General features: G+C 40.2%; 1 protein-coding gene across 6 annotated transcripts in view; it reads left to right on the plus strand.

Moving 5' to 3' along the window:
- The first annotated feature begins 307 nt into the window (after window positions 1–307).
- The window catches only part of LIN52 (lin-52 DREAM MuvB core complex component), a 138792-nt gene continuing 123556 nt past the window's right edge, over window positions 308–15543 (plus strand). For 4 of the 6 annotated variants that reach the window (XM_032837521.1, XM_032837524.1, XM_032837526.1 and 1 more), the window contains exons 1-5: window positions 373–479; window positions 5729–5803; window positions 7602–7639; window positions 12775–12841; window positions 14205–14288. In XM_032837521.1, coding sequence (XP_032693412.1) covers window positions 449–479; window positions 5729–5803; window positions 7602–7639; window positions 12775–12841; window positions 14205–14288 — 295 coding nt within the window. In that variant the 5' untranslated portion in view covers window positions 373–448. Of the gene's footprint in view, window positions 480–5728; window positions 5804–7601; window positions 7640–12774; window positions 12842–14204; window positions 14289–14680; window positions 14710–15543 lie in introns of those variants that run through there. The other 2 variants (XM_032837525.1, XM_032837520.1) reach the window with 2 other exon arrangements.

Genomic DNA, 15543 nt, shown 5'->3' on the forward strand with positions numbered 1-15543 from the left:
ACCTGACTCCACCCCTTAGTCCCAGTCTTAGAGATATACGATTGGTCAAAAGTGGAGGAGCCCTAGCCCCCTCCCACCTCAACAAATTCTGTTGGCGGAGGCAGGGCAGTCGCCCCTGGCTAGGGTAGTCGCCCCTGGCTAGGGTACTCCGCATTGAGCCCTCGGAGGAGACGCCCCCTAAACGGGAACCCCGATTGGCCGCATGGACGACCGCGGCCCCACCCCCGCCTCCGAGGAACATAAATAAGACCCTTCAAGAACTTTGCAGTCGCTCCACCTCCTTTCCCTACGCGAGGGGGTGTGGCCAGCACTGGGGGCGGGGCTAGGCAAAGATTGCCCTATAGGGCGGGGAAATGAGACGGGGCTGCGAGCTGAGGATAGGATTTCTTGGGGGGGCGTGGCTTATGGATCTTTGCTTTCCCGCCGACAGTTGGCCACGTCACGTGACATGGGCTGGAAGATGGCGTCTCCCACAGACGGTAAGAGCCGGCTTAGGAATCTTTTCCCTGCAACCTCCTTCTTTGCTCTGCCGGGGACTTCCACTCTGTCTGCCCCGTAAACTAACGCTTTTTTTTCTTGGGCTCCAACTCTTTGCTTTCCACTTTTTCTTTCCACTGCGAGTTCGTCCTCAAGCTCGGCGGTACTTCACAGAAGCTCTGGAGGTGCCCGGCTTCCCCTCTGTATCAAGAGGGTGAAGGAGGGCACCCTCGTGGGGCGCATTCCAGGAGAAAGGACTGGGGTCGCCCTGGCCTTGCCTTAGCCCCATTTGGGTGAGGCAGGGCCGAGGAGGAGATACTGCTGGGGTAAATGCGGTGACCTAGTGTCGCTTTCTCCTCAGGCACCCCATTGAAGGGTCGATTTTCTTCTTTTGGAGCATCTGGAACGATTCTCTCAAATCCTAGCTAGGGTTGGTGACTGACCTCATCCCGGGATTAAGCCGCAAGCAAAACCTGATACTCTCCTGTCTGCGTAGATTGGCACCGTTTCCCTATCATGGCCCCTCCCTATGAAGAGTCCAGAGGAAGAAGAGAATTGAACACTTCAGTGTGGCCATATACTTATCTCATACACTCTTGCTTCTACTGTATATGTTGTTTCCCCAGGATGAGTGAGTGAATGACTTCTGTTTATACGCTAAGATGTAGGGCATTTCAGATAGCAGTTAAGTGGTTTTGGTATAACCACATGTTTTTGCGCGCTGTTCTGCCTTAGTTAAGGTTTTGCAGTCATTTTTGAACTCATTTAAATTTTGCTTCTACCGCCACCATCCCCATGTCCATTTTATTGGCGTGTAGTTTTTTCTTCTCAAACACATTTTGTGTTTGGAAAAAAATCTTGGAAGTTTATTTCAGGAATAAGGAAATTCAGGCCAGGAGAGCTATTACTGAGTTCCCATTATAGGAAAGGCTTAATGCTAAGTTCTTTGGGAAAGGTAAAGATTAATCAATCATGTAAACACTTTTGCACTTTCAGGTCTTTCTTTTTCTTTTTCTTTTTTAAAATATTTTATTTATTTATTTGAAAGACAGAGATCACAAGTAGGCAGAGAGGTGGAGGCAGGCTCCCCGCTGAGCAGAGCCCGATGGGGGGCTCCATCCCAGGACCCTGGGATCATGACCTGAGCTAAAGGCAGAGGCTTAACCCACTGAGCCACCCAGGCGCCCCTCAGGTCTTTCTTATGTATTTATTTATTTGTTATTTTGTACCCTTTTAAAAAGAAAGAGAGAAGTGAGAGAGAACGTGTGTGGGAGAAGGGGGAGGAAAAAGGACCAGGAAAGAATCTCAAGCGGACTCTGCTCTGAACTTGAGCCCGACGCAGGACTCGATCTCACTATCCTGAGATAATGTCAGGTCTCATTTTAGATGTCACCTCTCAGAGAAGGTTGCCCAGAACACACAGTATCTGGAGTTGCCTGTTTTCACTATTATTTACTATTTCATACCTTCATTGTCAGCATAGTTATTCTGTTTGCCCCTTTCATGCTGGTTTATAAACTCCAAATCTTGTCCTGTTAATAGTTGGATCCCAGAGTTTAGCACAGTGTCTGGCAAGCAGCAGACCTTTTAGAATATTTACATAAATAATATATTAGCCTCAGGTTTCAAGCTTAACTTAGGTTTTTTGAGCGCATGTGCATACTGTATAAGAAATTATGGGTGTTCAGAGTCAAAAGAGATTCCCTGGGGTGCCTGCTTGGCTCAGGCAGCCAACTCTTGATTTTTAACTCAGGTCATGATCTCAGGGTCCTGAGATTGAGCCATACCTAGGGCTCCATGCTCAGTGGGGAGTCTGCTTGAGGATTCTCTGTGTGCTCCTGCTCGCTCTCTCTCTCAAATAAATAAATCTTAAAAAAAGGGGGGGTGGGGGAGAGAGAGCAATTCCTTCTCCTTCCTGGATTCTGTCTTAAAATGTATTTTTTCTTGCCAGAAAAAAAGGATTATTTAAAAAGTTGGCTAAGGGAATGGGGAGTTACTATTTAATGAGTAGAGAATTTCAGTTTGGAATGGTGAAAATATTCAGGAGATGGATGATAATGATGGTTACACAGCAGTGTGAATGTTTTTAATGCCACCGAATTGTACCCTTAAAAATGGTTGAAGTGGTGAATTTTATTATGTATATCTTGCCAGAATTAAAAAAAAAATCAGCCAGGTGATAGAAGTAGAAGTAATTGCTATTAAAATTTTTAGTTTATTACTAAATTGTTTTTATATGTATAAGTTTATAGGTTTTATTTATTTTTTTATAATATTTTATTTATTTGACAGGCAGAGATCACAGGTAGGCAGAGAGGCAGGCAGAGAGAGAGGGGGAGGGAAGTGGGCTCCCCGATGAGCAGAGAGCCCGATGCGGGCCTTGATCCCAGGACCTGGGGTCATGACCTGAACCAAAGGCAGAGGCTTTAACCCACTGAGCCACCCAGGCGTCCCTAAGTTTTATAGGTTTTAGAGCTGTGTTCCTTGTATTAGATTTTTTTCCTGTCTTCTCTATTTCTTTTACTCTTTTGGCTAGGAAAAATATTGGAAACATTTTTCCCCCATTGGTCTTCTAGCCATCTCTGTACTCACTCTGTTTGCATACTTGATTTTTTAAAAAAGGTTTCATTCATTTATTTGAGAGAGAGCACATGAGCAGAGGGGGAGGGCCGAGGGAGACAGAGAAGCAGACTCTGCTGAGCAGAAAGCCCGATATGGGGCTTGATCCCAGGGCCCTGGAATCATGACCTGAGCTGAAGGCAGACCCTTAACCTCCTGAACCACCCAGGCGCCCTGCTTGGGATTTCTTTAAAAAGGAAAACTTTGAGATTACTTAATGTATGAGAGTAACACTCATAGCAGAGTCTGAGTTATGCTCCAGACTTGTGGTATCATAAGACCACCGTTGTTTGTTATCAGATCCTATTCTCGATAGGTTCACTTTTGTTATGGTTGAGCTTCCCATCACCAACATTCCTAAGGAGTTTGAAAGTTGGAATTTTGTGTGTTACACACAGCTTTTCTTTGTTACCATTTTTGGGTGCTTTAGTTAAGGCAATTTATTAGGGTTGAGTTCTTTGCCGATTAGAATATTGCTGGAAATTCCCTTAGACTATTTGGGGGAAAAAATTCAGGTTAGAGAAAAATACATGTTGAAAAATTTTATACGTATGTACATTTTCCAGGGAATGAGGCTGTAACTGCCCCCCCACCCCAGATTTCTGGAGATGTGACTCACCCAGAAAATGTTAAGAACCACTGTTTAGATCATTAATTAATGCAACTCATTAGGATGCTGAGCACAAAATATGTACTCAACAAATGTTAATTGTTAATAATTTTGAGCACTTACTGTGTGCCGAGGCAAAAGTGGCAAAGAATGGTATCAAAGAATTAGGCAAGGGCTGGGTCATGCATGATTTTTTTTTTTTTTAAGGGCATGGGCAATATACATTCATGAAATTAGCTGGGAAGAAGTCCCTTACTCTGAAGAGTGACACAAATTGATTGACATTTAAAAAAAACAATCAGTTCTGGCTACTTTGTGAAGAACAGATTTGGGTAGAGAGGGGAAGAGGTAAGAATAGAAGCAGGGAGAACTGTTGAGAGGCTTCTGAAGTAGTCTTCGAGAGAAGTGATGATTCTTTGGTTAATTCATTTGGTTTCATGGTGTGTTTTGGAGATGGAAACTACTGGATTTACTAATGGATTGTAATGGAACGTTGAAGGAAAGGGAGGCATGAAGGATGGATGATTTCTAGGTTTTGATCTGAGAACTGGGGTTCATGGTGGTGCTATTTCTTGAGATGTAGGTGGTTTTGAATGTAATTATTGGACTCAGAAAGATTTTCACACGTGTAAGTGGAGAAGGATGTTGAGAGTTATCAGAGTTCTGGCAGAGAAGTTTGTTAAGTAGCCTCTTAGCTATACTTCTGAAGTCCTGGGAAAGATAGGGACTGGAAATAAAAATGTGGAGTTATTGACATATGTATGATGGTAAAGGCTTTGGGGCTAGATGAGATCTCTTTGGAGGCTTTAGGTAGAGAGTGAAACAAGCCTGGGGTGGGACCTGAGTGGAGGAAAGGAAGGAAGGAGTTGGTGAGGTAGGAGAAAAATCAATTTTACAGAAGCTGGAAGTGGAGTTTTTCTTTTCTCTCTCTTTTAAGATCTATTTATTTATTTGAGATAGAGAGAGAGAGCATGTGAGATGAGGGTGGGGGGGAACAGAGGGAGAGGGAAAGTGGGAAAATCTCAAGCAGACTCCTCGCTGAGTATGGAGCCTAATGCAGGGCTTGATCTTACAACCCTAAGATCATGACCTGAGCCGAAACCAAGAGTCAGACACTTAACTGATGGAGCCACCCAGGTGCCCTAGAAGTGGAGTTTTTCAAGGAGAGTGGTCAGTGTGTAAATGCTACAAAGAAGTCACAGACAACAGAGAAGTGACAACTGGGTTTAGCAACATAGGTCACAGATGACCTTGACCACAGCACTCTCCATGTATAGGGGAGCAGAAGCCCAATTGTTTTGGGTTAAGGAGAGAATGTGAGGTGAGGAAGTGGAGATGTCAAGATAGACAACGCAAGACGTTTTGTAATGAAGGAGGTGTAAGGAGGTAATGGGGTCATGGAAGAGTTTTTTTTTTTCAAAGAAGGGGAATTCTAGAACAGGCTTGCTTGCTGTTGAGTATGAGCCAGGAGAGAAGGTAGAAATTGTTCAAGAGAGATTATTCAAGATAATGTCTTTGACAGAGCAAGAGAAATTGACATCCAGAGCTCTTCAGAGGAGTTTGTCTTAATTGGGAAAAGTCTAAGAGTTTGAGTGAAGGTGCAGGTGGGTTTGTTGAGATTTATTTTTCCTAATACCCCGCTAAAATATTGCTCCCATTTTCGAGATCAGAGACGTGAAGTTTGATGAAGGAGAATGATTTATTTGTAGAATATCATACCCCAGGAGTGTCAGTGGTTATATAACTCAGATTTCTGAAGCACCTGGGTGGTTCAGTCAGTTAAGCGTCTGCCTTCAGCTCAGGTCATGATCCCAGAGTCGGCTTCTCCCCCTGTCCCTCACCCTGCTTCCTGCTTGCGCTCTCCATCTCTCTGTCAAGTAAATAAATAAAATCTTTCTAAAAAAAAAAAAAAAGACTTCCAAGTGAATATTCCAGTTTGTTGTGTTTTGAGACTAAAATGCTCTAAGATGTAAATTAACGTGTTTTTGTGTCTTCTTGGCTCTTCTTGGTGTTTTGTTCTAGGGACAGATCTGGAAGCATCTTTGCTAAGTTTTGAAAAACTTGACCGTGCCTCACCAGACCTTTGGCCAGAACAGTGTAAGTTTTTGGTTTCTTGATATCAGAATCAATACAGCAGAACCCAGTGCTACTTTGAGATTTTTGGTTATCATTTAACTGTAATGGTTAAAATTTTGATTTTACTTCACAGGGAACAGACTGAATTCTGTGGTCTAATGTTAAGAATAGCTGTCTGGTAGTTTAACTTTTTTAGGACACAGTGTGACTCAGGAAATGATAGAGGGCCTTAAAAAAAATTGAATCATTATGTAATAAGTTCAGACAGTACAGAGATACAGAAAGTAGTAGTTCCTCACCTCCTTCACTCACTCTTGTAAACTCACAATTAATAGTTTGGTACAAATCCTTTTGGCCTTTTTTATGATTATATAGGTAAACAAATATGTATTTTTAAAGTATACAGCAGGGCTTTTTGGGTTTGTTTGGATTTTTTTTTATTTTTGTTTTTGTTTTTTTGGTATAATGATGGGGTCATATGTACATGCTTAAGCTAGTGTAGCTTAACTCATTCTACCTAGTAATTTATTAATGGCTCTTTCTTTGTTAGTAGGTGTAAATCTACTTCATTTTCCTAAAGTATTTTATTATAATAGATAAACTGTAGTTTATATATTCCTACCCTATTTGGATACCTTAGATCCACTGTTTGATATTACGAACAACTCAATATGTATCTTTGTGCGCAATGAAGAGGATGGCTGTGTGTGAGAGGGCCCATTTACCCACATACCAGCCAATATTGGCTGTTACTAAAATTTTTTTTAAAGATTTATTTATTTATTTTAGAGGGCAGGGAGGGGCAGAGGGAAGGGGAGAGAGGGACTCTCAGAAAGACTACATGCTGAGCACAGAGGCTGATGGGAGGGCGTGGGGGTGAGAGGGTGCGCTCAGTCTTATGACTCTTAGATCATGATCTGAGACAAAAACCAAGACTTAGAAGCTCAACTGACTGAGCCACCAGGTGCCCCTGGATGTTACTAATTTTTATTACTTTTTAATTCATATTTCTTTATTAGTGAGGTTGAACAGTATTTTATTTTTTAAATATCTGCCCCCCCCCCTTTTTTTTTTGACAGAGATCACAAGTAGGCAGAGAGAAAGGGGGAAGCAGGCTCCCTGCTGAGCAGAGAACCTGATGTAGGGCTCGATCCCAGGACCCTGAGACCATGACCTGAGCCAAAGGCAGAGGCTTAACCCACTGAGCTACCTACATGCCCCGTGCCTTTTTTTTTTTAACTTGACAGAGAGATAGAGCACAAGTAGACAGAGGGAGAAGGAGAAGAAGGCTCCCCACTGAGCCGGAAGCCCGATTCGGGGCTTGGTCCCAGGACCCTGGAATCATGACCTCTTGATTGACTGAGTCACCCGGGGGCCCCTGAATATCTGCTTTTTATCTTTATGTTTTCTAATGTGATTCTTCCCTTGAGGCATTTAAATAAACAATTACCCAATTAACAATCCCTGACAAGACAGAATACCTAAAAAAGAAATTTAAACTTTCTGATAAGAGATAGTGTATCTCCGTATTCTCTCATCCAGTTGACTCCTGTCCTTGCAAGTTTAGTTGAGGCATTTTCTCTAGGAAACTTTTTCTGCTCCCTCAATCTGATATAGACCCCCCCCCACCCTGGCCTTTGCCATCGCACCTGGTATCTTTCTTGGAGCACGTAACCAGTATTATAGTTACTGAGTTACTCTTTCTCCTCTTCCAGACTATAAGCCCCTTGAAGACAAGGCTGTTTTCTTATTATTTGGCTCCTCTGTGTCTGGGGCACTAAAATGTATATTAAATAAATGATGTGTTTTTTCTTTTCAGTACCAGGTGTCGCTGAATTTGCAGCTTCCTTTAAAAGTGTAAGTAATATTTCACTTACCTAATGAAGCTTATCCAGTGTTTTGCTCCTTAATTAAAGTTCAAATATCCTGTTTTCTTATTCTCAAGAAAAATATCATAGGTTTCCAATCAGATTGTAACTAGAGCCCTGGAAATCTGTGTATATTATCATCATGTTGATAATAATGTCTTCCTCTGTTCAGATATTCCATTTTGGCATTTTGACTTTTGCCTGTTAGCCTCTTTTCTTAGCTTAAAAGCTTTTAAGGTAAAGCCGTTGAAATCTTTAATGTAACATCAGTATTCTGTTTTGCCCAAACCATGATTTTGAAGCTTTTCTCTGTTGTTTATGGGATGCATTTGACCTTATCTTATACCTCTTTACTGGCTTTTTGAAGTTTCTCAGTGGCTCATCAAAAAGCAAAGGAAGACATCCATTAGAGCCACAACCTTTGTACTTTCTGGGCGGCACGCGCTGTGTTTGAGCTGTCCATATATTCTCTTACACTCCCACAACCAGGAGAATGTGATTATAGTATCAGCTAGTGCTTACGTAGTGCTTACCATATCCCTGGCACTCTTCTAAGTACTATATGTATATTATTTAGTCTTCACAAAACCATGTGGGGTGCAGGTACTATTATTAGCCCAATTTTACAGACAAGGAAATGGGCATAGGGAGAGAGGTTAAGTAGGTTATCCAAGGTTATATGCTATGCATGGCAGAACCAGGCTTTGAATCCACTAGCTGATTATTAGCATCCATACTCTTAAGACCATATGCAGAAGCATTTGAGTCCAGTGTTTAAAAAAAAAAAAAAAAAAAAAAGCAGTAACTGAAAGAGAACCTTGGAAATTACTTACCCAAGTTCTAATGAGTGACAGACCAGGATTTGAATGCAAGTTACATCTATTACAGAGCTCATGCTCTATCTAGTAAACCATGCCATTGGGGATTTGTACTATAACTCTCATTTTTTAAGTGAGGTGTGGTAGTTTTAAATGTTTTTAAAACTACTTTTAAATTTTTAAAATTTTGTTTTTAAACAGACTGTAGAGGGGCACCTGGGTGGCTCAGTCGATTAAGTGTCTGCCTTCGGCTCAGGTCATGATTCTGGGGTCCTGGGATTGAGCCCCACATCAGGCTCCTTGCTCAACAGGGGGCCTGCTTCTCCCTCTCCTGCTTCCCCTGCTTGTGCTTGTTCTCTCTGTGTCAAATAAATAAATAAAATCTTAAAAAAATAAAATAAACTGTAGAATTCTTCATTGCCTGTATAGGGAAGAGCCACTGTAACAATGAAAGTTCAAGAACCTTCTGTACCTTGCTATGTGCTTAGTATTCTCTACTTATTATTAGAGTTATAGATGCTGAGTTAAATATTAAGGCCCCCATAGGGGCACCTGGGTGGCTCTGTCAGTTCAGCGTCTGACTCTTGATTTTTTCTCAGGTCATGATCTTGGGGTCATCAGACCGATCTCTGCATTGGGCTACTCACTGTGCTTGTCCTTCTCGCTCTGCTGCTTCTCCCCCTGCTTGTTTTGTCTCTCTCAAATAAATTAATAAAATCTTTAAAAAATAAACAGAAAAAAATACATAGTAAGGCCCTGTGGCTTTCAGATTCCTTGAGAATATCTGCTCAGAGGTAGTTTAAACTCGGTAGCCTCCCATTTATTCAAGATCTTGGGTTGTATGAAAGCTGGCCGGCGCTCATTTAGCATTCAGTAAGGGCTAAGCATGAAGAGTTCAGGATGGTGTAGGGTTTTGGAGTCAACACACTTGGATTTGAGTCCAGAATCTGCTGCTTCACTCTCCATGACCTGAGCAAGTTTCCTAACATTTTTGAGCCTTAGTGGTCTTATCTGAAGCTACCTTGTAAGATTCTTAGTGTAAAATGCTATCGTGCATGTAAGATACTTCGCATAGTGCCTAAGACATAATAAACAGTTCTCAGTAGCTATTTGTATTAGATTAGCTTTTATCTAGTAGATTGAGTACAAAGTACCTAACATAATTTTCTTACATTTTCATTCATACTTACTTTTCAGGTCAGTTAATTATATTTGGTAACAACTAAGTATTTTGAGTTATAAATAGAAATAAGTTTAAAAAAAAAAAACTTTCATTAGGGGTGCCTGGGTGGCTCAGTGGGTTAAGCCTCTGCCTTCGGCTCAGGTCATGACCTCAGGGTCTTGGGATCGAGTCCCACATTGGGCTCTCTGCTTGGCAGGGAGCCTGCTTCCTCCTCTCTCTCTGCCTGCTCTCTGCCTACTTTAGATCTCTCTCTCTGTCAAATGAATAAATAAAATCTTTAAAAAAAAATAAATAAGGGGCGCCTGGGTGGCTCAGTGGGTTAAAGCCTCTCCCTTCGGCTCAGGTCATGATCCCAGGGTCCTGGGATAGAGCCCCGTGTCAGGCTCTCTGCACAGCAGGGAGCCTGCTTCCCTCCTCCCCCATCTCTGCCTGCCTCTCTGCCTGCTTGTGATCTCTCTGTCAGATAAATAAAATCTTTAAAAAAAAAACCCTTTCATTAAAATGTTTTTTTTTTAAAGATTTTATTTATTTATTTGACAGAGAGAGATCACAAGTAGGCAGAGAGGCAGGCAGAGAGGGAGAGAGAGAGGAGGAAGCAGGCTCCCTGCGGAGCAGAGAGCCCGATGTGGGACTCAATCCCAGGACCCTGAGATCATGACCTGAGCTGAAGGCAGAGGCTTTAACCCACTGAGCCACCCAGGCGCCCCAAAATATGTTTTTTTTGAAAATCTGATTATGTATCTACCTCTTTTCCCTAGAGGTATGCACATTCATTTTAAGTTTTGTTTCTAGGGGTTTGGGTCATCCCGGGACCCCAGGTTAAAATCCCCTGGTATAGTCTGTTTCCCTACTGGTGGCCAAAAATGGCAAATTTGACCAATAGCCTTCTAGGAAAGGAAGTATAGAATAGTGGTTTCTGTACTCAGACTTTCTGGGTTTGAATCTTGTCTCCAATAGCTGTGTGTCCAGAAGCAAGTGATTTATAATCTTCCTGTACTTGTTTTTTTTTTTTCTCCTTTGTAAAATGAGGATAATAATACCTGCTTCATAGGGTTGATTAGAAAATTAAGTCATATGATGCATTGGTCGCATAGTATCCAGCAAATGCTAATTAAAGGAAAAAAAGAGAGAAAAGACTGAAAGCTGAAATAATGTTTCTCAGCCATACCCCTGCCTACACAACAGAATCATCAGTGTGCAGTTGTGGAGCTTTTAAAAAATTCGTATGTACTGGTTGTAGCTTGGGATGTGTGCTGGGAGGCTGGACCTGTGAACATTACAGTGGGTGTTTACTTAGCTTCAATTTGTCATGTTTGTGTGATAGTGACACAGCATTCTGTTGCCTTTCTTACCTGTGGAAAAGGAGGGGGTCCACTGGTATGAGACGTGTTTGGATCTTTTTTAGTTAAGTGTAGGTTTCAACTTTGTTTTTAAATGAGCTGTAGAACTCTTCATTGTCTGTAAAGCAAAGAGCCACTGCAACAGTGAAAGTTCTAGAACTTTCTGTACTAAACAGTTTGCATTGTTCTGTTATCTCATTTGTATGTTTAAGATGTTAAAATGTTTTTGAAGTTAAATGGACAGTATTACACTAAAAAATACATATGTAACGTCCCTTGCTCTGTTCTCTCCAATGGACCCTCATTCCACCTCCAATATTTTAAATCAGTGCATCTGGAGTGTGTCCAGGGCATCGGTTTTTTTTGTTCCATAGATGATTCTCGTGGGCAACTAGGATTGAAAACTGTTGCCCAAAATTATTCCAAGAATGGGCTCTCCTTCATATTTTGTAACTTCACTTTTCAGAGATGAGAGGATGGGGCGCCTGGGTGGCTCAGATGGTTAAGCATCTGATTTCGGCTCAGGTCATGATCCTGGGGTCCTGGGATTGAGTCCCACACTGAGCTCCCTGTTCCTTGGGGAGCCTGCTTCTCCCTCTGCCTCTGTCTCTCTCTCTCTTTCTGTCTCTCATGAATAAATAAAATCTTAAAAAAAAAAATGAGAGGATAATTTAAATTCTAAAGTTTTCTAAAATGTCTACAATAAAATGAAATTTGAAGTGATGATCATTGCAATCTCCTCATGAATTGAGGATTTCCTCTTTTTAAACATTTTAACTGAAGTATAGTTGACATATATTAGTTTTGGGTGTACAACATAGTGAATCAACAATTATATATATTACATTATTGTTTACTGTAGTCCCCGTGCTGTGCTTTTCATTTCTGTGACTTATTTACTTTATAACAAAAGTTTGTACCTCTCAATCCCTTTCACCTATTTTGCCCATCCCCCCCAACACAACCACCAGTTTGTTCTCTGTATTCGTGAGTCTGTTTCTGTTTTTTATTTGTTCATTTGTTTTGTTTTCAGTTTCACATATAGATGAAATCATGTGGTATTTGTCTTTCTTTGTCTGACCTATTTTCACTTAACATAATACCCTTTAGGTCCATTTATGTTGTCACAAATGGCAAGATTTCATTTTTTTTTTTTTTTAAGATTTTATCTATCTTAGAGATAGTGAGTGTGGGTGGGGGGAGGGGCAAAAGGAGAGAATCTTCAAGCAGACTCCCTGCTGAGTACTGGGCTCAAACCCAAGATCATAATTTGAGCCAGAACTAAGGGTTGCTGCTTAACCAGATGAGCCCCCCAGGTGCCCCAAGATTTCATTATTTTTAATGGTTGAGTAATATTCCTGTGTGTGTGTGTGTAGAGAGAGAGAGACATCTTTCTATGAATCTTCCCCTCTGCCAGAAAATGTTACTTCCTGATGGTCTCAAACAGTTCAGTTGGAGGCTTTTACCAGAACTGAACTTCAAGTAATTTCTTTCATTGCTTTACTAACCTCTTATCTATGAAATAGTAGTAGTAGTCAGACCTTTCTTCTAAGATCATTTCCCTGAGACCAGCTGTAAAAATGAACAGAAATATTTTGCAAGGTCAATTATTTTGTAGGTCATATCTGAACCTAGAGAAATCTGGGTTTTTGAAACTGTAACTTGCCAGTATTTTCAAACAACCTGAAGGCTGTGTGACAAGCTACTTTTCTGTAAGAAGGAAGATGATGGTCTCTTTACATTTTGTGTGTATCTGAGTGATTATATTCTTATATTCTGACAGCCTATTACTAGTTCCCCACCCAAATGGATGGCTGAAATAGAACGTGATGACATTGACATGTTGAAAGGTAAGCCGTGCTGGTGACCTCTAACTTTTAACCTGACATTTATGTTCCTCTACAAACCACCTTTCCAGTTTTCTCTCACTGTTCCTTTACAAGTGTTTGCTGCAGTGAGACTGCCTACTTAACCAAGCTGATTGATGGTTCTTTATATCTGAATGCTTCTCTCTATTTTTCCATATGTATAAATCCCTTCAATTCAGGACCCACTCATGATTTCTTCTGCTGCTAAATTCCTGTAATTATTCCTTTAATCCTAAAAATTCCTTTAATTAACTTTTTAATTAACTTAATTAAAGGAATTAACTTAATTCCTTTAATTAACTTTTATTTTGTATAATGCTATAGTCGACAAAAGATCTCACATAAATTTTTCCCGTTTAATTCTTATAAAGGTCATGTACATTAGGTATCATGATATCCAAGGTTCAGAGGTTAACTTAGCCTAAGATTTATTAGAAAGAGTTAAAATTTAAACTGATATTTTAAATCCAGTCTCTTACCAGTTTAACACAAGTGCCTTATTTAGAAATTACTGCTATATATTGTTGTCAGTACTATTAATTGATAATCCCTTAGTGGGTTAAGACATGTCTTTTAGTTCTTTCTATCCCATCAATTTCTCCCATAAGGAATACTATAAGTAGTGAATATTGTTGTTTGATAAATGAGTTGGAACTCAACCACAAAGTAGAAATTTAAATTAAAAAACATTAATTTTCCTTGATTTTGCTCTACTTTATTTAACTTTTAACCATCTTTCTGGTGATAAGATTCATGATGGTTGTAAAGTAATAGACTGAAATTAAGGTAAAAATCTGGCATTCTTGAGCTATTTAGGCAGCTGAACAAATCACGAAAGTCTACTTATGCCAGATATGGATAATGAGTGTGGCATGATAAGTGGGAGAAAATAACACCTTTATTTGACTTCAGAAGTAATTCATTGTTCTGCATGAAATGCTTAAATGCAGATCCCCTCCTCCAACCATGGAGAAATTAAGTCTCAAGGGCATCTCAGGTTCGTTGTTGTAATGTTCCAAATGGACATTTATATAACATCCCATTAGTGTATTTTCTAAGGAAACTTTAAATTTTTAATAAGGGATGATAGCATTATGTTCTATACAAACCGACCTGTGCCTTAAACATAAGTTCATCTGAAGCATTTTGCAGTAGTAGGAAAAATTCACTGGTGTGTGTGTATGTAAGGGGAAGGATTGGATGAGAAGAGATACGGATCCATTCTCTGCTTACTAGGTAAGAATTACGCTCGAAAATCTTTATAACAAGGATTTCCAGCCTGAATGGATTGCTAACTAGAGAACAATAGAAAGATACGGTTTTGAAATAAATGATTTTGTTTCAGAACTGGGGAGCCTCACCACAGCTAATTTGATGGAGAAGGTACGAGGCCTACAGAACTTGGCCTACCAGCTGGGGCTGGATGAGTGTGAGTACCCAGATCACATTTTTTCAGGGTTGCGTGTTGTGTATTTCATGATGAGTGCTAGCTATAATTCCGAAAGTGTCTTTACTAGGCGTTGTGAAGGTAAGAAGTCATCGTAATCTAGAGTTCCTTTTATGATGTAGTATACTAAAATAATTACTGAGTTTACTCAGTAACAAGTTATTTTTCTCTCTACAGTGAAAGTATATTGGAAACCCTTTCAGTTGAAAGCGATAGGATGTCAAGTCAAAGTAGCTTAAGCAAAAGAGGGACCTTATGAGTTCACATAAATCAAAATTTCAGGAGTAGAAATAACTTTGAAGGTATTTAGATGTTTGACTTTTGATGATGTCATTGAGATGTGCTCTTGTTTTGGCTTTTGTTTTGCGTCTCAGGGCTCTTGGATTAGTCTTATTCTTTGAACTAGCACGGGGGGAGGGGGCCAAAAGGAGCTTCAGTTTATGTGTCTTTAAATCTGATAATCCCAAAATGAAGAACGTCTTGTCTGAACATTCCAAGAGAAAGGTCCTGGGGAGGACTCATACTGTACCATCTTGACTCAGATACCTATCTTAGAACCAGTACTTCAGCCAGTTAGCATGGAGAACCCTGGTGGGCCAAGCCTGGGTCCAGATGCCGACACAGATTAGAGGGGTTAGTCTGATTCAAGCCCATGGAATGGGAGGGAGGATTGGTTCCCCAATGGAAGGGCCATATAGCAGACCAAGAACATAGTCTGCTATCATGACTAAAATTTTAAAACTTCTCATTATATGTCTGCTCTCCATTCTTTCAGTGTACATTTATTTCTTTATAGATTATATTTCTTTCTATACTGTATTCATTATAAAATTGGGAAAGGAATTGTAGAAATTCTCACTTTGTAATTGAAAGAGGAACTCAGCATAAATACAGTGGTTAGAACTTTGTCAGTGGGTACTTCTGACACCTTCCTGAATCCACAGTTGTGAGATGCTGCAGTAGCTTATAATTTTCTTCAGACATGCAAGTTTTGCGCTGATTAGAACAATCCCAAAAACGGTTTTATAAATTGTTTATTTATAGAGCATATAGAGTATTTGTTCACATTGTTTATCTAAATTACTGCCAAATTCAATATTTCACTCTAAAATTTCATTTAAAACTTCAAATTTTTGACTAATAGTCATCACTTTCTTAGACCTCTTTATCTTTTTATATTTCCATCATTGTCACTAACAGTTGGCTTTCTTTTACCAAAAAAATGTTTTCTGGGCGC

Source organism: Lontra canadensis, unplaced genomic scaffold (genome assembly GCF_010015895.1).
Source record: "Lontra canadensis isolate GAN:19392208 unplaced genomic scaffold, GSC_riverotter_1.0 scaffold98, whole genome shotgun sequence".
Lineage (NCBI taxonomy): Eukaryota > Metazoa > Chordata > Mammalia > Carnivora > Mustelidae > Lontra > Lontra canadensis.